We start from the raw sequence: 25,940 nt of genomic DNA, 5'->3' as shown, positions 1-25,940 counted from the left end.
AAAAGTGAAAATGTTCCCACTGTTATAACTTCCGTTTCATTTTTGTGAACAAAATGATTGTCCTAAAATCACAAATGAGGCAATACATTTTTGTCTGCTACATATATTGCAGTAATATTATAGATAATCTTTATGCTGAAGTTATTTAAACAATTACAGTCCTTTCACATGTCACTGACTTTCAGGAATAAACACCTGGAAAAGTACCTGAGCAAACACTCAGGTTCGAAAAGTTACACATCAGTACTGTAGGCCATTATTTTTATTTATTTATGCTAAGGTTTAAGTACCTGAGCGAGATGTGGCCTTGGCTAGAGGTTTGATCATGTCCACCAGCTTGTTCCCTGCTGCTATGTCCACTCCACTGTCCTTATAAGTCAATCTTCTGTGGGATGGAGACATGAAGTCAATGCAGCCTTCTGGCTTTGGATGATCATAACTTGTGATTTCAATATTATTTCTTGTTGTCTTTTAACGATTTAATTATACATTCTGGCAAACTGGAAAGAGTTACAGAACCAAATAATTTTCAAAGGATTGATGAACTTTATTTAAAAAGTAAAAACAGAAAGTACATGTACAGGGTTACAGTACATAGTAATACAAGACTGGTCCCATTATCTAATGACATTTCCATTAAGAACATGTACTGTATACAACAAGATGAATTCAAGAAGTATTAGTACTGGAGAATAGCACCTTTGACTGAACAAGTAAATCAACTGTATCGTCAAATTAAATTAACTGTTGAAAAAGCTGGGCATGAGCTTTGCTCAGCCATTTGAGTAAAATATTTGGCATGCCTCCTTCAACGTTTTGAGTAAAGCATTTCTAACCCTGCATATGAGCATCATTTTAACACCCCATCATGACTCTGAAATGTGTATCACTCAGGTCACATGTGTATTGGCTTTTATAGCACAGTAGGAGAACTATGTAGTGTGAAAAGGAACACAATTTGTTATTAGCTTACTAATCAGCTCACTCACTAGCAAGAAGAGCTGGCTGTAGAACACCTTGCTTCACTGAATTACAGATTACAGTGCCTCGTGGACCGGTTCTGCCCTTGAAGTCTACTCAATCAAAAACTCATCCAACAATACTCAACTAAACTCTAAAATTATATATATCACCTTTAACGTTGTGACAGGACTTTCCCCAGAGGGAAAACAATTGGAAAGCAGAGCACATCCTAGCCCAGCACCTTACAGGTGTGGAAGTGTCAGCGCCTCACACACACCTGGAATGAGTGAGGTAGGCAATGGCGTGATGGCCAATGTCACGACGATACACTGCATTTGGGAAGCCCACAGCAGCCACACCCACATTTGCACTCTGCAGGGCACTCTCCAAAGTGGGACAAACTGCTGTGACTGTCAGAACACGCCCACCACTAGATACAACTCCACCTCCTTCCTTCAGGGCAGTGCCAGCATGGAATACCTGCAGCCCCATTTCTGTGAGCTGAGACAGCCCTGAAATACAGAAATGTTTTGTATGTATTATTTGAAACTCTTACATATAGAAGAGGAAATTGTATTTTACAGATACTACAGTAACAAAATGAGCTGAAATAATGACAGTGAAATACAGAAAATACACCATTACTTATTTAGAAATGGCCGAAATCACACTTTTATAGTCAAGTCAAGGTTGGTGTGCTATAATCCTGAAGAGATCACTCGTTCAAAATAACTCACAAATAGTGAAAAATGTTTGTGACAAAGTCCTGAAACCTTAACCAATATAACCTTTACTTACTTATAATACTGTACAAATATTACTTCAAAGTGACTTTGAAAACTGAACCCAGTTATAGACAATACCGGTGATCTCAACTCCTTTCTTGTAGGCCCCAGGATATCCGTCACTGGCCATGACCACAGTAACTGCAGCACTGTTTTCCAGCCAGATTGGAGGACTGGAGGCAAGTTTGGCTTGGAGTGTGTTCTTCAGCACCTCATATAGATCACTCTTCAGGAGGGGCAGCAGCACCTGAAAATACAGTGCTACATTTTAGTGCAAAAGCAAAGCAGAAATACTTCACAAGAGCTGTTTCGGACAATTGCAGGATCTATGCTTCTGATCTTGAAACCCAATCAGAAAGAAAAATCATCTGTTGTATTCATTCTGCTTTAAAGATTCAAAGGAACAAGAATCCTTAGGGGTTGTAGATTTACGTGTACAGTGGAGATCAAAATTAGAGGACAATTTATAAATACTTGATTTATTCTGAAATACTGTTAACCTTCATTGCTCAGAATTTGAAGGAATATCAGCTGTGGTTATACCACTGCTGTACTAGCATGTTTGGTTTTTTTAAATAACCAAGGCACTTCAACGAAAACCTTTATTTTGTGTAAAACGTAGTGATCAAAATTAGAGAACAGTAACCACTGTAGCAAAAGAGAAGATTAAAACAAATTTTTTGAGGGCTACAAGATTCAAAACTTAACAGGAAGTGTAGAGACCCTTGATTTGAATGAGTTCAGCACATCTGCACCCACAGGACATCACTAGTTTCTCACACTGCTCTGGTTTGATCTTGGTCCATTCTTCTTGCAGTCTCTTCCACAGTTCGGCAACTGTAGTGGGTTTCTTAGCCATTACTTTGCCACCAAGGATTTTCCAGAGATTCTCTATAGGGTTTAGATCTGGACTCTGGTCTGGCCATTTCACTGTTTCAATGTTCTTAGCTTCAAGGAATTACTTTACCCGTTTTGCAATCTGACAGGGGGCATTGTCTTGCATGAAAATTGCAGACTGATTGGGAGACGCTTACAGTGAAGAATATGTCACCGAAGGAGGTTCTGATAAACATTTGCATTCACCCTGCCTTGTAGCTGTACAAGAGGCCGAACTCCTGCTGCAGAAAACATCCCCCAAACCATGACGCTTCCTCCTCCAAATTTAACTGACTTCTTTACAGATTTTGTGTTCAGTCTTTCCCCAGTTCGACGCCAAACATGTTTCCCATCAGACCCAAATAAATTGAACTTGCTCTCATCACTGATGTGAACTTTGGACCAGTTCTCTGTCCACACAACATGTTCCTCAGCAAAGGCTAGTCTAGCCTTTTTATTCTTTCTACTTATGACTGCAGAGTGGGCTTTCAGTCTGAATCACCTTAAATGGCGAAACACTGTATACCAAGACAGATCCTTGCCCTGTTCAGCACTGAACTGGCAAGCAATTCCAGCTGCAGTGTTGAACCGATTTCCCATTGAGAGTTTCCGCATGAACCTGTCCTCTCGTGCATTTATCTTATGTGGATGACCAGCCTTTTTGGGGAAATTGAATGAACAAGATCAACTGTGAGCTACTACTCACTCACGTACTATACCCCCGCTCTCGCTTATATCAGAATGCAAGCAATCAAGGAATAGGACACTTATTATGAATGTTGACTTCAACAAATAATTAACCCTGAAACAAGTAAGTAAAGAGCAGTGTTCTCCCCAGGGATTTCACATAGCATCCTGGTAAACTGTCATTTTGAAATAGCATTTTGCTTCTTGACATAGCATCAAAATCCACCCTGTGTATTTTATAAATACATTCAGTCGGTAAACAGGAAGTTGATGTGGGACAAACCTGAAAACGGTATACACGGTATAGAACCCCAAGCTGAAGCTCAGTACCAAATATCAAGCAGTTGTGATTTGTAGTTGCTGAGAAAAATGTTACGAAAATTTTTTAAATCCACCCTATATGTTTCGTAAATACATTCGGTCGGTAAACAGGAAGTTGATGTACGACAGACCTGAAAACGGTATACACGGTATAGAACCCCAAGCTGAAGTTTGGTACCAAGTGATTTGTGGTTGCTGAGAAAAAGGGTGTTTCAAATGGACGGAGATACGGACAGATAGAGGTAAACCAGTATAACACACACACCCTTTTGAAGTGGGGGTATAATTAGTGTCATTGTAAAGTTTCAATATTCTAGAAAATCACTGACTTTGAACACCCAACTTCTCTTGTAATGGCGGACAGGGTCATCCCTTTGGCCTTCATCTGGTCAACCTGCTGTCACAGGGTTTCAGTCACCTTAGAGCGGCTTGCCATCTTGCAAAGTAACTAGGAGGGCTGCCAGATAAATAGGGCTTGTCAAATAGTTAAGGAAATTGTCGCCAGGTGCCAGATTAACACCAATAACTGGGAGGCATCTGAAAGTGTTCTAATTTTGACCAGATTTGTCCTTCAAACTTCTCATTTAAAGGTTATTATATTGTGCTCCAGAATATACTTAAATTATGAAATACGCTCAAAAACCTACCCTTCTATTCCTGTTAGGATATCTTCAAATATGTATTAGCAGTAACTTTAAAATTTAGCAAATTATAGGTTGTTCTCTAATTTTGATCTCCACTGTATGGTACAGTACCAGCCAAAAGTTTGGACATCTAATTCAATGGTTTTTCTTTACTTTCTATTAATTAAAAGATACTTCATGTTTTAAAGTAATGATGGATGTCGTTTCTTTTTACTTAGTTGAGCGGTTCTTGACAATATGGATTACTACAGTTGTGAACTAAGGCTATTGTGGCAGCAGGGACGTGGTCGAGCGTCGGTCTGTGAATGGAGGGCGGAGTCAGGGAAGGTAAATGGCAGAATCACTGCACCTGACGGAAATTAACCTGTGTTTGTGTGTCTTCCCCAGTGACCGCGCCCTATAAGAGGAGAGGGAGAGCAGAGGAAGGGAGCTCTCTCCTGACCAGAAATGTGTGTGAGAGTGAGTGAGTGTGCACTGGTGGTGCAGTTGGCTGAAAAGCTATCTATATCTTTAAAAATAAAAGAGTTTTGGGAACTCAGTTCTGGCCTGCCGTGCTTCTGTGCTCCACCCACCTGCTCAGATTCCTACAGTGGTGCTGAAACCTGGGAACGGAGCGCAGAGGAGAACAGCCCCATGGAGTCCTCCCTCTTCAAGGACTTGATCCATGCCCTCGCCACGGCCCAACAGAGCTAGCACCAGGCGCTGGTCGCCCTCCGGAAGGAACAGGAGCAAAAGGTTCGAGGCCCTGGTGCTGGCGCAGCAGGAAGATCACCAGGCGTTCCAGCACCTACTTGCGTTGGCGGGGTCCAGCACCTCCACGGACCCTCCCCACCTCACCCTAACGAAGATGGGCCCGCACAACGACCCCGAGGCCTTCCTCGCTCTCTTTGAGCAGGCAGCAGAGGCGTGGGACTGGCCGGTGGAACAGTGCGCAGTGCGCCTCCTCCCCCTGCTAACGGGCGAGGCGCAGCTGGCCGCACTACAGCTCCCCACCGACAGCCGGCTGGTCTACGCCGACCTCCACAGGGCCGTCCTCCAGCATATGGGGCGCACCCCGGAGCAACAACGGCAGCGCTTCCGCGCACTGCGCCTGGAGGAGGTTGGCCGGCCGTTCGCATTTGGCCAGCAACTCCGGGACGCCTGCCGGCAGTGGCTGAGGGCCAACAACCACGACGCCGAGGGAATCATTGACCTGGTGGCGCTGGAACAATTCATCGCCCAACTCCCCGAAGGAACAGCGGAGTGGGTCCAGTGCCATCGCCCGGCATCGCTGGATCAGGCCATCAAGCTGGCGGAGGACCATTTGGCGGCTGTTCCGACGGCAGGACAGCATGTCTCCTCTTCTCCCCTCTCTTCTCTCTCTCTCCCCCTCCCTTTCTGTTCCTCGTCCTCGCCCCATTCCCCCACCATGGAGGCGGGGGCCGGGTCCACCCCAGCCGGCCCGCCGCACCCGCGGTGCCCTACCGTTTCCCACTTCCATGTCTGTCTCTCTCCCTCCTCAGGTGAGTGAGCTCTGGAACACCAGTGCAGAGACAGAGCTATGGGCCGGTTTGCTGGCACTGCGGGGATCCCCCTTCTGAAATAAAAATCTCAAATCATGCCCCTCATAAAACGGCCATCCCCCCATCACATCCCTTGTGCCATTTTACCAATTAATGCGGAAATTAGCCTACTATTATTTTAACAAATATTACTACCATTTCAACATTAGAGGCTTTGCGCAGTGATAGCCTACATGTAGCCGGATAAAAAAGACGCATATTATTTATTCGGTTGCACCTCTCATTCACACCTATACGGAGGTTTCAGTCACTGAAAACAGCTACTTTCGCAAACTCTGGGCAGAGTGGAGATTTCTGAAAACTCCATCTTCAGACACGCGTGTAAATCGGGAAAACGAAGCAACAGTGGGCGAGAGGGCGCGCGCGAATATAATGAGTCATAGTTGTGAATCTTTCACCGAATGCCAATTGTCCCGGTTCTTCATGAAATCGCCCGTCTCATCTCATTATCTCTAGACGCTTTATCCTGTTCTACAGGGTCGCTGGCAAGCTGGAGCCTATCCTAGCTGACTACGGGTGAAAGGCGGGGTACACCCTGGACAAGTCACCAGGTCTGAAATCGCATGCGCACGCACAAATTCATCAGGTTAACTTTCAAATAACTGTTTTTGTGCACTTGCGACACCGGAGCCACTTTCCTGAATTTTGAGCTTCGGAGTATTGGCTTCTTTATCTATTTAATCAATGAATTTATTTGTCACATACATTAAATTACTGTAAAACATTAGTAGCCTATTTAAGCAATAGCTGTTTTCTCCACTGTTTTCCGACCTTTTGTGCTTAGTGAATGAGACACTTCATTACACTCCACTGACCAACTTCCAATTCCGGATTTTTTTGAAAATGTAAAATATAGGCCTACGAGATGTTTTTTTGGGACTCAATTCGCGTTGGTCCTTCACTATTAATTTTTGAGACTGACAAGGCACTAAATACTGTGGAATTATTTTCTCCTTACTATGAAGTTTGGCATCTTAAACAAGTGTCGGGAAATCTTGCAGCCCGACTCTGCAGCCTCCAGTGTTTAAGCGAACTGCTGAAACCATAATGTTTAAAGATTAAATCGTAGGCTAATCAAACCAAAGAAAAACACAGCCTTTCCAGAACGTTGTCTGCCGAAGCCTGTTTAACCTACAAAAGGCTTAATAGCATAGGTCTTGCTGCAGCTTCAACTTTTTCACCTGATCACCTTTCAATAGGCAAATATCATTATTACTATGACTACAAAAGGCCTAGTATTAGTAGTAGACAAGTAACCTAGTTGCCTAGTAGTAGGACAGCCAAATAGTTTCATCAGTGGCCTACGCCGAGCCTCCCCGGGACTAGACAGTAGTGAAGGCTGTATTTATTTATTTATGCCTATCTAGCGCAACAACTTATTCCTTTACATATACTCAAACATAGCACAAGAAAGGGTTCAACAACGGGCAATCACAGCAGCTTGGTGAAGTTCTAAATCACATCGGTGTCAGACCTATGGGCCTACCCCCCTTTTTTTTCTTCCTCGGATCTGCATCAATCTCATTATTGACCTTTAGCGCTCCCAGTTGACGGAAATCCGTCGTAGCGATGGAAAACTTTAATCCATGTGTTTGGCCGGGATTTCGGGAATTAAGGACTCATTTAGTGAAGAGTGGGACCTGCCATAGTTCAGCAGGGGGCAGTCCCGGTGTGGCATTGGCGGGAGCAGCTGTCACAGAGCCGTCTACGTCATTACCGCGTCAGAGTGAGGAGCAGCAGGCTCCTCCTCCCTCTCTCGGGGAATCCCTCGCGGATTTTCCATTAGAGCAGTCGCGAGACGAGACTCTGCGGCATAGGTTTGACCAAGTGAGAGTAATCCATGGTCAAACGCTCCAGCCAAACGCCACACCGTCCTTCCCCTATTTTCCCATTATTAAGGATAGATTATACCGAGTGACGCAGGACACTCAGACTAAGGAGCCGATAACACAGCTTTTGATCCCAAAGAGCTGCCGGGAATTTGTATTCCAGGCGGCTCACTTTAATCCCATGTCTGGACACTTGGGGCAGGATAAGACACTAGCCTGAATAATGGCTCGGTTCTATTGGCCAGGGATTCGCGGTGATGTCTGTAGGTGGTGTACGGCGTGCCGCGAATGCCAGTTAGTAAATCCAGCGGCCATTCCAAAAGCGCCTTTGCGGCCTCTGCCATTAATCGAGACCCCATTCGAAAGAATTGGGATGGATCTCGTCAGGCCATTAGATCGGTCAACACGAGGATATCGCTTTATTTTAGTTCTGGTGGACTATGCAACGTGATGTCCAGAAGCAGTACCTCTTCGCAATATCTCAGCATGTAGTACTGCAGAGGCGCTCTTCCGCGTCATCTCCCAAGTTGGAATCCCCAAAGAGATTCTGACTGATCAAGGCACTACGTTTATGTCACGCACACTGCGCGAACTGTATGGGTTACTGGGAATTAAGCCTATCCGCACCATCATTTATCACCCACAAACGGACGGCTTAGTCGAACGGTTTAATCGCACCCTCAAAAACTTAAGAAATTTGTAAGCAAGGACACATGCAACTGGGATAAATGGCTCAGCCCCTGTTATTCGTAGTGCGAGAGGTCCCACAAGCCTCCATGGGGTTCTCCCCATTCGAATTATTATATGGGTGTAAGCCGCGTGGCATTCTAGATGTACTGTGGGAAAATTGGGAGGCAGGACCTTCAACAAGCAAAAACAAAATTCAATACGTTATCGACCTGCGCGCAAAACTCCACACACTCACACACCTAACCCAGGAGAATTTGCGGCAGGCCTAAGAACGGCAAATCCGCCTGTACGACAGGGGCACGCGCCTTAGGGAGTTCGCACTGGGAGATAAAGTACTCATTTTGTTGCCCATGTCGAGCTCCAAATTGATCGCCAAGTGGCAAGGACCCTTTGAGGTCACACGGCGAGTCGGGGATGTCGACTATGAGGTGAGGCGAATGGACAGGGGTGGGGCGTTACAGATTTACCACCTCAATCTGCTAAAACTTTGGAACGAGGAGGTCCCTGTGGCGTTGGTGTCGTTGGTTCCAGAGAAGGCGGAGCTGGGGCCAGAGGTTCAAAAGGGAACATTGACATCGCCTACCACTCTGGTCCCCTGTGGAGACCACCTCTCCCAGACCCAACTCTTGAAGGTTGCCCAGTTGCAGACAGAATTTTCTGACGTTCTCGCCCCTGCCCGGCCGCACCCGCCTCATAGAACACCACATTGAGACGCCCCTGGGGGTGGTAGTACGCAGCCGCCCTTACAGGCTGCCCGAACACAAGAAAAAGGTGGTTCGGGAAGAATTCGAGGCCATGCTCGAAATGGGCATCGTCGAGGAGTCCCATAGTGACTGGAGCAGCCCGGTGGTCTTGGTTCCCAAGACCAACGGGTCAGTCCGGTTCTGTGTGGACTATAGAAAAGTCAACGCGGTGTCTAAATTCAATGCGTACCCAATGCCTCGTATTGACGAGTTGCTCGATCGACTAGGCATGGCTCGTTTTTATTCGACACTGGATTTGACAAAGGGATATTGGCAAATCCCCATGACTCCGCTATCCCGAGAAAAAACGGCCTTTTCCACACTGTTTGGCTTACACCAGTTCGTCACACTTCCTTTTGGGGTGTTTCGGGTGCCCACTACGTTCCAGCGGCTTATGGACAGGGTCCTCCGCCCCCACGCCACCTACATGGCCGCATACTTAGACGACAATCATTTATAGTAATGACTGGCCGCAGCACCTAGAACACCTAAGGGCCGTCCTTAGGTCGCTGAGGCGAGCGGGTCTCACAGCCAACCCGAAGAAGTGTGCGATTGGGCGGGTGGAAGTACGGCATCTGGGCTTCCACTTGGGCAATGGGCAGGTGCGTCCCCAAATCAATAAGACAGCAGTGATTGCGGCCTGCCCGAGGCCCAAGACCAAAAAGGGGGTGAGACAGTTCCTGGGAGGGCGAAATCAGGGAAGGTAAGTGGCAGAATCACTGCACCTGACGGAAATTAACCTGTGTTTGTGTGTCTTCCCCAGTGACCGTGCCCTATAAGAGGAGAGGGAGAGCAGAGGAAGGCAGCTCTCTCCCGACCAGAAACGCGTGTGTGAGAGAGTGAGTGTGCACTGGTGGTGGAGTTGGCTGAAAAGCTATCTATATCTTTAAAAATAAAAAAAAGACTTTTGGGAACTCAGTTCTGGCCTGCCGTGCTTCTGTGCTCCACCCACCTGCTCAGATTCCTACAGCTCATCCCATTATCTCTAGCCGCTTTATCCTGTTCTACAGGGTCGCAGGCAAGCTGGAGCCTATCCCAGCTGACTACGGGCGAAAGGCGGGGTACACCCTGGACAAGTCGACAGATCATCACAGGGCTGACACATAGACAGAGACAACCATTCACACTCGCATTCACACCTACGGTCAATTTAAAGTCACCAGTTAACCTAACCTGCATGTCTTTGGACTGTGGGGGAAACCGGAGCACCCGGACAAAACCCACGCGGACATGGGGAGTAGGGTATTAGGCAGAAAAAGAAATTTACCAGTCAAAAATAATATTTTATATAATCCTGATAAGCGCCGCAGGTGCGAAGACGAGCGCCGCAGGCGCGAAGTCCCTCTAGGGGGGTCTGGGGGCATGCCCCCCCAGAAAATTTTTGAAATTTAGACTTCATTTCCTGCATTCTAGGACATTTTCAGGGTGAAATGGCGTGTAATTTTTGATCAGAAATATTGCATATTTTTACTTTGTATTTTTTTCAGTTTCACTCCTGAATGTATCAGATGTATGTATGGTGTTTGATTTGGTAACAAAAGTGAAAAGAAAATAAACAACAATGAATTGTATATAATCTTTTGATCTAGTTACAGTATTTAATAAAAAAAAAAAACCAACAGTATTCTATTTTACCATACCCCAATGAAACCCCCTTGTTAATCAATGTATCACACATACCTTTTCTGTCTTTTTGTGGAAAAACGAATCAGTTTTTGTCACATTCAATTTGGGGCGTTTGTTGGGATTCATCTTGATCCAGAAGAGTGAGTCAGCAAAAAAAAATGCGGTTCTCCCGCCAAGAAAGAGGAAACTACAACGCAGGGTGTTTGGCAATTTTCGACCAATCAGAATTCGCGATTTATTCAGTCCGCATGTTACAAGATTCAGTGCGGGCCAAAATGGCGGAAACGATGAAATATTCTGATTTTTCATTTCAAGTTTTCAGTATTTTTCGTATTAAACTGTGTTTCTTACGATTTGTAAATGATGGCGGAACCACACACGGACTGGCCATCGGGAGTAGCGGGAGTTTTCCCAGTGGGCCGGTGGTTCAGTGTGGGCCGGCGGAGAAAAAAAAAAAAAAACAAAACAGTTGCGCGCTGGCCTTTAATATGATAAGCAATGTTAACAGTTTCTTTAACAAACTGTTAACATTGCTTATCATATTAAAGGCCAGCGCGCAACTGTAATAAGCAATGTTAACAGTTTGTTAAAGAAACTGTTAACATTGCTTATCATATTAAAGGCCAGCGCGCAACTGTTTTTTTTTTTTTTTCTCCGCCGGCCCACGCTGAACCACCAGCCCACCGGGAAAACTCCCGCTACTCCCGATGGCCAGTCCGTGTGTGGGCGGAACATAACTGGATTTATCGGACGACATGTGGGAGTATTCATGTGCGAAAATTTTCGGCATTATCGTCCGTTTCAGTATCCGTCTGTGTGTATACTTGCCCGTTGAAATCGGCAATCGCCCGTCAAATTTACGGGTGGACGGGTCTCTGCCTAATACCTTAACGGGGAGAACATACAAACTCCGCACAGAAAGGCCCTCGCCGGCCACGGGGCTCGAACCCGGACCTTCTTGCTGTGAGGTGACCGCGCTAACCACTACACCACCATGCCGCAGATTCCTACAGCTATTTACTGTATTTTTATTACTTACAGTTTGATCTCAAACGTATGAAGGCAGCAAGAAACTTGTCCACTAATTAACTTTTGACGAGGCACATCTGTTAATTGAAAAGCATTCCTAGTGACTTCCTCATGAAGCTTGTTAAGATAATGCCAGTAGTGTGCAAAGCGGCATCAAGGTAAACGCTGACTACTTTGAAGAATCTAAAATCTCATTCTCATCATCTCTAGCCGCTTTATCCTGTTCTACAGGGTCGCAGGCAAGCTGGAGCCTATCCCAGCTGACTACAGGCGAAAGGTGGGGTACACCCTGGACAAGTTGCCAGGTCATCACAGGGCTGACACACAGACACCCATTCACACCTACGGTCAATTTAGAGTCACCAGTTAACCTAACCTGCATGTCCTTGGGCTGTGGGGGAAACCGGAGCACCCGGAGGAAACCCACGGGGACAACATGCAAACTCCGCACAGAAAGGCCCTCACCGGCCACGGGGCTCGAACCCGGACCTTCTTGCTGTGAGGCGACAGCGCTAACCACTACACCACCGTGCTGCCCTAGAATCTAAAATATCAAACATATTTCACCACATAATTCCATCCATGTTTCATATGTTATTTTATAGCTTATGTCTTCAGTATTGACTGGTACTGTAAATGCATTTATGTTTTGAGAAATAACAGTGTACTCAAAAACTGTCAGTGTAACACCGTAATACATGCACTGCACAGGCATCTGCAGTACCGACATCACAGAAGTGTGTAATATCCAAATAAAAACTCGCGTTTGTTTCCTTGGTTTGATTTCATTATGACTTTTCCATTAATGTTCTGAGTGTTCCAATTAATCAGAGCACTCATGTTACCAACAATATACAGTACATTAATTGGTCAATTAATTTTATCCTAATTTATCAAGTGCCAAAAAGCATGGTGAAATTGGAATGTTATTGGTATCAGTCTGATGCCTAACAAATAAAAGTATCATGTTTTTTGTTTTTTTATAAGCAAAATCCAAAACAGGGAAAAAAAAAACAAACAAACAAAAAAAAACAACATTTGCACTAATCAATACCGTCTTCACTAACCTGACATTCAGGGTCGCCAAATCGGCAGTTAAACTCCAGTACCTTTGGCCCCAGCTCAGTCAACATGAGCCCTGCATAGAGCACACCTGGGGGAAGGAAAGGGATCAAAGGTATCCAACTTGCTGTTCAAACAGCTTTGGTTATCAAACTTTATTTTCTTGTTTCTTACACAAGTATTGGCAGAAGATTCTGAAACAGTGCTTTAAAAATCACATACCAACGTACGGTATGCCCTCTTCCTTCATGCCATTGACAGTCTTCTGTAATACAGTGGTTTTAATCTGCTGAAGCATCTCCTCAGACACCTACATAAAAACACTGTACTGTTGATCATATCCTCAGAGATAAGTGGGCAAATTAGATTTTCTGATGTCCATCTGGATAATTACTTAAGACTATTTTGTGAAACTTGATGTAAATACATTAACCCTTTCACCACTGCAGACCGCTATTCCGGTCTCACTGTTGTAGGGAAATTCCTTCTAGAAAAAGTTACACAATGGTGAAAGGATTAAGCAAGACCTCCTGGGTCATCTAAGCCCAAAAATAAATAAATAAATAAATTTTACATACACATTATATATATATATATATATATATATATATATATATATATATATACACACACACACACACACATATACATACACACACACAATACATGTATACACATAGACTTATATGATACCAATTATCCCTGCTCACAATTTTCCATTTTAATGCATCATTATAAACGATTTAATTGTCCAGAACAGTTAGCCTTAAAAATAAATAAATAAATGAGAGAGAGAGAGAGAGAGAGAGAGAGAGAGAGAGAGAGAGAGAAATTAAAAGGGGGGAAAAGATAAAAACTAACAACAAGCTTCAATCATTTTCTCCATTTCAGTTTTAATGAGAGTGCTGGGAGTGTGTAATATTACAAGCTGTGTAGTCAGGAACCATGATAATGAAAAACTCAAGTGGGTGGTGGATTTTTACCTCACGATATTTAATCACTTTCTAATCCTCATCATCATTATTAACATTATTTGTACAGTGTTAGATCAGATTCATCACTGTAGGACTATTTATTGTTTTTGGGTGAAAATCTCTAATTTTTTTCCCCCCTCTTATGGTCCAAAACTGAAAGAGCTAATGTTAGCCAAGTTGACACACACTGTCTCAATTCGTGTTTTTCCGGCACTTACACTTGATATTTTTAGTGCATGCACACTGACAAGTATGGCAACATGCAGTGCTTTATCAGTACTAGGATGGTGTACTCATACCAGTGTGAAACACTGGAAACTTCTCACCCTCAACAGTCCCCATCTTGGCTACATAACGGAGGGGGAAAGACCACCAACCCATTTTCAGCCAGTTAGAGGAGGACACGTGGTCGATGCCACTTATACAAGCATAACTCAATTTTTTCTGAGCTCTTATGCAAAATGTGTGATGGCTTGCATGTCTCCAATATAATAAGTGAAAATAAAAGTCATTGGATATTGTGGCAGTGTAATACATATTTTGTAGAGATAATAATATTGTTATAATCACACAAGCCAAGTACTGTATAAATATTAAAGCATAAAAGGCCTCTCCTCTGGTCACCTGAGGGGTGGGGCAGTAGGCTCCCATTCCCCCAGTGTTCGGACCCTGATCTCCATCTAACAGCCGTTTATGGTCCTGTGCTGGAGGCATAGCAGCCACTGTGGAGCCATCACTGAAACACAAACACTGAGCAAAAGACAGAGTGGTTAATTAATAAATAAATGCAGGCAGAAATGGTGAAATGAGGTAGGTGTGTGTGTGTGTGTGTGTGTGTGTGTGAGATCAAAAAACTGCACTCACTGACACTTCCTCTCCTTCAAGCAGTTCTTCAACCACCACAGTATCACCAGCAGCACCAAATGCCTTGTCCTAGAATATTTAAAAAACAAACAAACGTATTAAACACAAAACACACAATCCTGTGTGCCATCTGGTCCACTGACACATAAGAGTATACTGTTTATTAATAATTGTCACAATATTAGGAGAACAAAGCCAAAGCAGTAACAAAAACAGAACTGCTTCATAAAATCTTATATGGCTCAAGTCTCATCCGAGCGCTGATCATTTCCTCTGCCACTTTATTACTGAAATTGTGTCCTTGCCACCTTCAAGAACACAAATTGAGAACATAAACTCCATGTCCTTTTGTTTGCTATGCTGAGGGCTGCATATGAGAAGTATTTCATATTAAACTAACAAAAAAATGATACATCTGGTCCTTTTCTGTAAAAATCTGTTCAAGATGACGGTATTATCTGTAATGTAACATATGCTAAACTCCAACACTCAAGAACCAAGCTCATTCTTGGTTTGAAGGAAGAAGAAACCTTTGTCACATGCACACTTCAAGCACAGTGAAAGCACAGAGCGCCCAGGGAGCAGTCAGGGGTTAAATACCTTGCTCAAGGGCACTTCAGCCCAAGGCCCACGTTAACTTAACTGCATGTCTTTGGACCTCCAGAGCATCCAGAGGAAACCGACGCAGACACGAGGAGAACATGCAAACTCCACAGAGAAAGGCCCTCGCCAGCTGCTGGGTTTGAACCCAGAACTTTCTTGCTATAAGGCGATCGTGCTAACCACTACACCACCGTACTGCCCTTCAAACCAAGATCATTCTTGGTTTGAAGGAGCGACAGCATTAAAGCAATAGAAAAGAAATCATGAAATCGCAGGGATCGACTCACCTTCATGATGTCCAGTACAGCCTGACAGGCCTCATCCTTATCCTTTGCTACAATCACTCCTTTCCCTGCAGCCAGTCCACTGGCTTTAACCACTAGTGCTGGGAAATCCACACTTCAAAAAGAAAACAATTTCTTAATTCACTTGTACCTATTCTTTAGAAATATTTTCAATATTCAGAAACATCTGACAGATGGCATATACGTAAATAAATAAAAGGGGATAAAAGTATGAATGTGCAAAAACACACAAAATGATAATAATAAAAACAGCAGCAACAACAATAATAGACTTCTGACAATTGTTTAAAATAAAAAAATAACCATGTAAAAAGTCATACACTTGTAGCATATAAAAATCAGTGACAAATTATCAGAAAACACCCAAGAGTAGAGAACAGGAAATCCAGTTTGGTAAGTCACCAGTCTTCAATAAACACATCAACATTAAAAGACCACAAGCAAGTTACCACTTTCTAATAAGCATGTAACAATACAAGGGGTGACGGGTAAGTTTTGAGCCTCACCCAGAAAACAGTGAGATAGGGGTTGTTTTACAATCAGGGTACGCAAGCTAAAAATCACATTTAACACTTATTATCTTCAATATCAAAAGGCTTGACTAAATAAACTTGGTTGTTTATTGTAGCCCTGTGATAGCTCTATTTACCATGCAAAAAAAACATTTGGTGATAACGTTATTTTTGGTGAATGTATGGCAATATGTGTCATATTTAGCAAAATTACTTGTGTCATTTAGAAAAAGTGCTTTTTTGACCACAGGTAGCTCCAAAAGGGATGCACTTACATCATTCTTTATACCATAAAACAAATATTTGGTTCCATATTATTGGAAACATAGTTAAGTTTTAATGTTGAATGCCAGTAAGTTTTCAGGCTATTTTGATCAAATTAGTATGTAATTGTGTCAAAAAAAAATGTCCTCTCCGAGACAGCTAATTTTTCAATATAAAATAACATATCTAAAATGATTATTTTCATCCTAAAATGTGGTCAAGATATTGGGACATAAATATTAGAGACAACTAACACAAAGCTTACAGCCTTATATTTAAAAGCACTATGGAAGTAGTGGATTCTGAATTGTCAAAAAAAAGTCCTCTCTGAGAATCACTTCATTTGTTTCTCCCAGCCCTGCTTAAAGCTACACTTAATCTTATAATAAAAACTATTACACATGCCTATGTTCATATGTGTATTAATTTCCAAAAGTGCAGATTTGATAATTTTTTTTTTTTTTTTATTTGAATTTTGGACCCCTGTGACACAAACTTTGTACCCTGATTGTAAAACAACCCATAGGCAAATTAAATTTAGTCTACATAAATCTGGCAAATAACATTGTTGTGTGACCCATGTTTCTTGATCCTAACACTTTTCGTTTCCTTTTTGCAGGCTCTAAGTGAATGCACTTAACATGTATCATGAAAATGGAGAAACTCGATCAAGTATCTTTAGTTGAAAGGCATGACTCCATCTGAGATCCATGAGGATATGGTGAACACACACTAGGGGAAGATGCTCCTTCGTATGCTACAGTCAAACGTTGGGTCAGAGAATTCAAGCTTGGCTCGTCAAAGGTGTGCGATCGCTGGGTACCACGTCTCCTGACCAAGGAACACATGGTGCACCCTGTCCACCAATAATTTGGAACTCCTTGAAGCTGATCCGGAAAGTTTCCTGGCTCAATTCGTTACCATGGACAAGTCCTGGGTTCATCACTACCAGCCTGAGACCAAACAGCAGTCGAAGCACTCATCCTCTCCCACCCCAAAGGAGGCCAAAATCATGGTCTCAGCCTCAGCCAGAAAGGTCATGGCATCCATTTTCTGGGATGCACGAGGGATTTTGCTGGTGGATTATCTCCATAAGGACTACACCATCACTGGACAACACGATGCCGACCTGCTGACATGCCTGCGTGAGAATATCAAGAAGAGGAGGCCAGGAATGCTGACCACAGGGGTCTTGTTCCATCAGGACAAGGCTCCGGCCCACACCCCAACAGTGGCAATAGCAAAAAACCGTGACTGCGGCTTCTAAATCGTCCCTCACCTGCCATACTCACCAAACCTTACACCCTCCGACTTCCACCTGTTCCCGAACCTGAAAAAGGATCTGGCCGGACAATGCTACGCCACCGATGAGGAGGTCATGGAGGCCGTGGACACCTACCTCAGGGCCCAGACTAAGGACTTCTACTCCAGAGGGATCCAGGCACTCCACCATCACTGGAAGAAGTGTGTTGACTTGAAGGGAGATTATGTTGAAAAATAAAGCATTAAAAGATTTCACGATATATATCGTGTGACCGTGAAACGTGATAAATTTATAATGATTCAAATTGAATGGGGAAAAAAATGAATGATTATCACCAGGCTACATAATCTATTAGTGTGGCATGGTGGTGTAGTGGTGAACACTGTCGCCTCACAGCAAGAAGATTCTGGGTTCGCGCCCAGTGGCCAACAGGGGCCTTTCTGTGTGGAGTTTGCATGTTCTCCCCGTGTCTGCGTGGGTTTCCTCTGGGTGTTCCAGTTTCCCCCACAGTCCAAAGACATGCAGGTTAGGTTAACTGGTGACAGGTGTAAATGTGAGTGTGAATAGTTGTTCGTTTCCATGTGTCAGCCCTGCGATGATTTGGCAACTTGTCCAGGGTGCACCCCGCCTCTCACCCACCATCAGCTGGGATAGGCTCCAGCTTGCCCACAACCCTGCACTGGAAAGGCGGTTACAGATAATGGATGGATGAATGGAAATCTATTGATTTTATCCCAGCTGTGATTGCGTTGGTTAGACAGCAGAGGGCACAATAACACAAAATACCAGGAATATGAGTGACTTCACAATAGGTGGGAGTAACATAGCTCTAATTCTGCAAAAACACACAAAAAACAGATGTAAAATGGGAAAGGGCTGTTGTGTGATTGTACACATAGCTTTAACAAGAAATCCAAGCTCTCATTTTACGGACTGCTGAAAGCTAAAGAAAAGAGAAGCAAATGGAGGTAATTGTTTCACGTTTAAGCCTGATAACATTCACAAATGCTCATAAACGTTTAAGAAAAAGCTTTATTAAATTTTAATAAATAAAGGAATATTTATTAGTTATATATAACTCCAAACTTTATAAATATGCATAAATAATTATTGTTGGTTATTAAGAAAATGAAAAGTATTTTTAAATTCACAAAATAAATATTTAATTTGATAATGAATAGAAATATAAAAATGTTGCATTTTTGGTAATAAAATTTTCATTTAATTTTTTTTCCCATAAACATCATGGGAAAAATTGAATTGTGAAACTAATATTATGCATCAAACTTTGAATGTGGTGAATCGTTACATGCCTACTTTATAATCATTACTTATCCCACACACATACACTCTCCCTTTATACATACTTGCGAATGTAGCTGCAGGCCTCCTGTGGGTCAGTGAAGGAGCTCCAGCGGGCCGTGGGGATACCATGACGGTCCATGAAACTTTTAGCGAAGCTTTTGCTAGCTTCCAGCTGTGCGGCCTTTGCAGAGGGCCCGAAACACATTATACCTGCTGCAGTTAGATCATCTACCACACCTGTGTCATGAAAAGGTTTTATACTTCACATAACAGTCTCTTTTCCTACTACATATGTATAATGACTATACAATAAACACAAGCTGTGTAGTATAGTGCAATACAAAGCTCTTACCTGCAGCTAAGGGAACCTCTGGGCCAACCACCACCAGCCCTACATTATGATCTTTACAGTATTGTGCCAGGATGGCATGATTACTCACACTCACAGCTGGACAGAGTAAAAAAGCAAAATGTGATTATGATGGAATATAAGAAATTAGGGTTGCTAAAGTGCAGTCTGACTTGAGATCTGTGTGCTGGGAGGCATTTATAGACACTCACCAGAGTTGGAGATCTTGCCACAGTTGGCTGTGCCTGCATTGCCAGGGGCAACTAGAACTTGCTGGATATGAGGCGACTGAGCCAGCTTCCAGGCTAGCGCATGCTCGCGCCCACCACTCCCGATAACAAGCACACGCTCAGCCATGGCTAACCGTCTGCAAAGAATATAAATCAATTGATCAACAGAAGCCGCAGATTCCCCACAAACAATTTTACTGAGTGTTCAGAGTAAGGCGCTTAAATACACCGATAGTGTGATCACACTATTAGCTTCTGCATATATACCGCTGCAAAAGGTCACAAAATGCAAATGAGAATTTGGACTAATGATGCATTTCTGTTATGAGTATGTTATACGAGAGCACAGGTATGTTATACCAGACATCAGGGATGAGAATGGGACATTTAAAAAAAACTCTGAAATGTCTGCCAACTTTCCCACACATACACACACATTTTATATATAAGAATGTTTTCAAATTCAGTGATAGTTTAAAACGTTTATAAACTTACTTTTATAACATTTAATAATCCCTAGTACTTATTAATCACTAATTCATAAGTAGTAATGATTAATAATCAATAATAATTACCATTACTACTAATTATTATTAGTGGTTGTTAATATTATTAACACTGTTGTAGACGATAAGTAATAAAACTAAAAAAACCTTTGTACAAATTATTTATATTGTACTATATTTAGAATTATTGTGTTTTCTGGAGTTCTTTTTAATTGAGTTTTGAAATAAAGGTTGTTTATATATTTATATTAAAACTTGGTACAATAAACAAATGTTAATTATGTAAAAAAAATTATGCTAATCATTATTATTATTTCCTATAAGCCCCATTTTCCACCTGACTCTTGTGCGCATGCGCGAACCCTCCTGCGTTTCACTCCGGAGCGCTTGACCTCTAACACACGCGCTTGCGCCTCGTGTCCGTGAAAAGCCAGTTTCCCAGTCCGCCGTGTCCCCAGCGCCGTGTTATCGTCTTTAAACACATTTGTGCGATCCAGCGCTTTTTATCGCAAACGATTCTCCTCCTTATTTTGGGGGTATTTGTCATCCCCCAACCAACTGTCGTTAAACAGACATCTTCCCATAATTATCAAAGCTTTCTAGCACCCGCATAAGCTACCTGCGCATCTCTCACTCTTCACAACCACCGCACCGCACCACACTGCCTCCAGTAGCCTCCTAACGTTAGTTCTTGATCTACGGAACGCACAGAAGATGCACAGAACCAATGCTGCCTCCAAAAGGTGCACGGGTCACTTTTAAAATTACAGTTAAAAAAATACCCCAAACCGGATGGAGACATTTCACTCGTTCGGTCCAATATAAAATTTAATACCTCCCTTTCGAAAATTCCAGTCATTCCAAACAATTTAAGATGTTTTTAGGCCTTGAAAACCGAAAGTTGTATTTAAGACTTTTTAAGGACCCGCAGGAACCCTGGCCTCGCCTTGCGCTGATCCCTACCCCCCCGAAATTTTCTCAACGGATTTACATGTTTCACAAAAATGACATTTTCAGCGGGAAAAACTCGGAATTCCGCGGATCCGCGGAAAATTCTCATCCCTGCAGACATTTACAATATGTCACTGATGTCCAAGTCATTTCATCATGCAGCTTGATCTTTAAAGAAATATTTCAGGCAAAAACATTACATCTGGTCATTTCAGAAAGCTTCTTGTGCAGCATGACAAAACATGCAGTTCAGTCCTGTTTAATCAAAGTCAGTGTCTATAAAGGACTTCAATATGTTCTAAGACTTGGTGGATCGGTGGGTTTCTGTCATGACACACCATTATCTATACCAGTGTTTCTCAACCACCGGGGCGCAGCCCATTAATGGGAGTGCCATCTAGTGGGCCGCAAGCCCCCCCCCAAGTTGGAGCTAATTTTTACTCATAGTAGGGTACAACTGCTGGGTTGCATCTGACATCACATCCGCCTCATTAAGCTACGGTTACACTACAGCTCACGATACTTTGCGATGGGTTATTGATGAAAATTAAGCATTTTGGTGGCGATGTACAGTATGGCGATATACACGAGCTAAAAATTGTGGTCACACAGCAGGTGAACAATTGACTGTCATGCATGTGTGTGCTTGAGTCTGGCACAGCTCGAGCGGCCGCACTGCACGCGCTTGAGACCCAGTCATTATGGGAAACACCCGATACTGATTTGAGTGCAATCAGTACACACAGATACGAATGCTGTTTTCACGGAGGCTTTGCGAAGTATTATCATCATCACTGTCACGTTTGTTTCTAGCCATGTTTATAATGCCGTTTAAATACTCTGCTTTGTGTTTCTGCTTTTGTTTGCGTTTTGTTTTTGCAAATATCCTGCCTGCTAATAAACAATCTTCCTGAACTTAGATCTGTCTACCACTGTCTCTTTAACCTAGCCACATATAAAAAAAAAAAAGTTGTACTCCTCCATGCTCTTCCAGGTTTTCATCTGTTTGTCCGTATAGAACAATGCCTGCAGCACCAGGTAGTCTGAGATGTTGGGAAACTCAATGGATGGATAATTTTCCAACTTGTAGGAAAAATCCTTCTTTGTTAGCGTGTAAGGATCTATCCCATTGAGTGGTTTCTATAGCCACTTCTTTTGAGTGTACTTCTTAGTTTTAATAACTTTGCTATTCATAAACACGGCAATAAGTTCTTGTGTTAATCGACCAGGCTCCACTTTTGGATCGTTAATCTCTTTTGGCTGAGAATGCCCTGCATGTATGTTTTGGCTTCTGGCACATCCATACACAACCCCGATTCCAAAAAAGTTGGGACAAAGTACAAATTGTTAATAAAAACGGAATGCAATAATTTACAAATCTCAAAAAACGATATTGTATTCACAATAGAACATAGACAACATATCAAATGTCGAAAGTGAGACATTTTGAAATTTCATGCCAAATATTGGCTCATTTGAAATTTCATGACAGCAACACATCTCAAAAAAGTTGGGACAGGGGCAATAAGAGGCTGGAAAAGTTAAAGGTACAAAAAAAGGAACAGCTGGAGGTCCAAATTGCAACTCATTGGGTCAATTGGCAATAGGTCATTAACATGACTGGGTATAAAAAGAGCATCTTGGAGTGGCAGCGGCTCTCAGAAGTAAAGATGGGAAGAGGATCACCAATCCCCCTAATTCTGCGCCGACAAATAGTGGAGAAATATCAGAAAGGAGTTCGACAGTGTAAAATTGCAAAGGAGTTTGAACATATCATCTACAGTGCATAATATCACCAAAAGATTCAGAGAATCTGGAAGAATCTCTGTGCGTAAGGGTCAAGGCCGGAAAACCATACTGGGTGCCCATGATCTTCAGGCCCTTAGACGGCACTGCATCACATACAGCAGACCCTCCAGGATTTCACGATGTTGCAATTTGCAACTTCAACGCAAATTCAACCAATCCCCGCTAATTCAGGGCGGTGTTGCAATTATATCCAATCACCGCAACTTTCCCACAAATTTGACCAATCGTTGGCGTCGTCTTGAGGTGACATCGACACACTACCTTCCGCCTTACTTCCAGTGTTGCCAGATTGGGCGGTTTCAAGTGCATTTTGGCGGGTTTTGAACATATTTTGAGTTGGAAAATGTCAGCAGTATCTGGCAACACTGCTTACTTCTGTGTTTCCGTTCAAGAGAAGCAGCATGTGCGAGTCAGTGTTTATATAGGCTTAAATTCTGTTACTGAAAGTGTGTTATGTTTAGAGTGAAGGACTGTGTGCACTTTACATTATTTTTTTTACTTAATACAAGAAATTAATGGATGCCAACATTTTTGCCAAAATGGTATTTTATTTTCCATTGTTTACCCTGGTGAAAAATAAATGTGTTAAGTGTACTAAAAATTTAGCATACTTTTGTGTACTTGAAGCCACACTAATCATCAATATACTTCAAGTATGTTTATGATTAGTTAACTTGAGGCATGCTATTTTGGAACAACTAATTTTGTACTAAATATATTTTAATTGTAATTAAATTGTAGAAAAGTGCAACTTGAAGTGTATTTAGTGTACTTTTATGTGCTAAAGTGGAACAACAAAGTATATTTTGTATACTTTAAGTATGACTTTATATGTACTAATATATGCTTAATTAGTCAAATTAAAGTGTACTTTGTATTATAGTACACTTTAGAAATTAGTACACTAAGTACACTTTAGAAATTGCACATATAATATTTCTATAAAGTGTAAAGTGTAATATAGTATAATTATTTTAAAGTGTGTTAAAAGTGTTAGCGTGAAAACGTGATGTTAGTATACTTTTTATACATTTACAAAAAGTACAATTTGTGCAAGTACATTTTCAATATACTATTGAAAATATGAATATACTTTAAATACAATAAAGTACTTGTTTTTTTCGCCAGGGTAGGCAGCTTCAGCATCATACTGTGAGGTTCTGTTCAAATTGTTTTTTTTTCTTCTATGAAGCCTGAGCCATTTATTTTATTAGTTTATAATTATTGTTTAATTTAGTCTTCAGGAGAGACTGCCTGCACACAGTACTAGTATTAATAGTTTTTTTTTCTTACATGAAAGCTGACGCATTTATATTATATTTTAAGGTAACTTCATGTTGTGCTGTGAGGTTCTATGCACTTTAACTTTTGAACCAACAGGTGCATTTGGATAAGTAAAGCCTATTTTTCTGCATTTTTGTAGTCCTGGTAATCTTTTATATTATGTAGTGAAAGTTCATTATGTCTACCTATTGAAACTATTCTTTAAATTCGTTTCTTAAGACAAGGATTTTTTAAGATGTTACCTTGACAGTTTCGGCGATAAACTTCCGCCTTCTTCAAAACAGTCGCCAGATGTCGAGTGGTGACGTGCCTTATCAGCTGATGTTACTCTAAGGAGGCGTGAACGTCCCGCCCAATTTGACAGGTAGTTCACGCCTCCTGCTGTCAGGTCGCTCCTCCAGGACGGCGCTCCAGGTGTGCGACAGCGCGTACGCTCCCTCATCCCGGTTCATCGTTCTCTGTGCACGCTTGCGTATCTCCACTGCCTCTAAAATCCAACGCTGGAATCTATTTTCTTCAGCGCGAATGACTCTGGCCTCTTCCCAATTCATTATATGATTTTGCCATTTACAGTGGTCTGAAATGGCTGACTTTAAGTTTTCTTGATGTGCTTTTTCTTTTTCGGATCTTGTGAATCTTTTTGTTGTTTCTTTTTCACATTCTATTTGGTGTTCTTTTTTTCGAGTATGGAAGCATCTGCCCATTTCGCCAATATAAACTTTATTACATGAACGGCAAGGGATTTCATATATGACGTTGCATTTATTGTCCAGTTGTATTTTACAGCAGGAGGCGTGAACTACCTGTCAAATTGGGCGGGACGTTCACGCCTCCTTAGAGTAACATCAGCTGATAAGGCACGTCACCACTCGACATCTGGCGACTGTTTTGAAGAAGGCGGAAGTTTAATCGCCGAAACGGTCAAGGTAACATCTTAAAAAATCCTTGTCTTAAGAAACGAATTTAAAGAACAGAATCTTTTATATTGGTAAAGTTGTTTATAGGACCATTTCTCAGTGTCTGTTTTTTTTAATCAATAGTTTTTCAGTAATAACTTAATATTTAACATAAATCACTCAATTTTAAATCACAAAAAGAGAAAATCGCAACAATTTCAAGCAACTTTCACTTCCTCCCGCAATGTAATCGCAACAAAAACCTAAAAAACACCGCAACTTTCATCGAAATTTTTTGGAAACCCCCCCACAACATCAGACATTTTAGCCCGCAACAATCACAAAAAAGGCCTGCGAAATCCTGGGGGGACTGATACAGGCATGCTTCTGTATTGGAAATCACAAAATGGGCTCAGGAATATTTCCAGAGAACATTATCTGTGAACACAATTCACCGTGCCATCCACCATTGCCAGCTAAAACTCTATAGTTCAAAGAAGAAGCCGTATCTAAACATGATCCAGAAGCGCAGACGTCTTCTCTGGGCCAAGGCTCATTTAAAATGGACTGTGGCAAAGTGGAAAACTGTTCTGTGGTCAGACGAATCAAAATTTGAAGTTCTTTATGGAAATCAGGGACGCCGTGTCATTCGGACTAAAGAGGAGACGGACGACCCAAGTTATCATCAGCGCTCAATTCAGAAGCCTGCATCTCTGATGGTATGGGGTTGCATTAGTGCGTGTGGCATGGGCAGCTTACACATCTGGAAAGACACCATCAATGCTGAAAGGTATATCCAGGTTCTAGAGCAACATATGTTCCCATCCAGACGACGTCTCTTTCAGGGAAGACCTTGCATTTTCCAACATGACAATTCCAAACCACATACTGCATGAATTACAGCATCATGGCTGCGTAGAAGAAGGGTCCGGGTACTGAACTGGCCAGCCTGCAGTCCAGATCTTTCACCCATAGAAAACATTTGGCGCATCATAAAACGGAAGATA

General features: G+C 42.3%; 1 protein-coding gene across 1 annotated transcript in view; it reads right to left on the bottom strand.

Annotated features, from left to right (window-relative positions):
* The window catches only part of gart (phosphoribosylglycinamide formyltransferase), a 70,532-nt gene that overhangs the window by 32,728 nt on the left and 11,864 nt on the right, over positions 1-25,940 (bottom strand). The window contains exons 2-12 of the mRNA XM_060898635.1: positions 19,470-19,624; positions 19,261-19,356; positions 18,971-19,145; positions 15,546-15,657; positions 14,656-14,724; positions 14,416-14,541; positions 13,040-13,127; positions 12,823-12,908; positions 1,827-1,995; positions 1,241-1,475; positions 291-385 (exon numbers count right to left, since the gene is read on the bottom strand). Of these exons, the coding sequence (XP_060754618.1) occupies positions 291-385; positions 1,241-1,475; positions 1,827-1,995; positions 12,823-12,908; positions 13,040-13,127; positions 14,416-14,541; positions 14,656-14,724; positions 15,546-15,657; positions 18,971-19,145; positions 19,261-19,356; positions 19,470-19,614 (1,396 nt within the window). The 5' untranslated portion in view covers positions 19,615-19,624. The remainder of the gene's footprint in view (positions 1-290; positions 386-1,240; positions 1,476-1,826; positions 1,996-12,822; positions 12,909-13,039; positions 13,128-14,415; positions 14,542-14,655; positions 14,725-15,545; positions 15,658-18,970; positions 19,146-19,260; positions 19,357-19,469; positions 19,625-25,940) is intronic.

Source organism: Neoarius graeffei, chromosome 18 (genome assembly GCF_027579695.1).
Source record: "Neoarius graeffei isolate fNeoGra1 chromosome 18, fNeoGra1.pri, whole genome shotgun sequence".
NCBI lineage: Eukaryota > Metazoa > Chordata > Actinopteri > Siluriformes > Ariidae > Neoarius > Neoarius graeffei.
The sequence above is the reverse complement of the archived record's forward strand: the minus strand, read 5'-3'. Positions and strand labels throughout refer to the sequence as shown.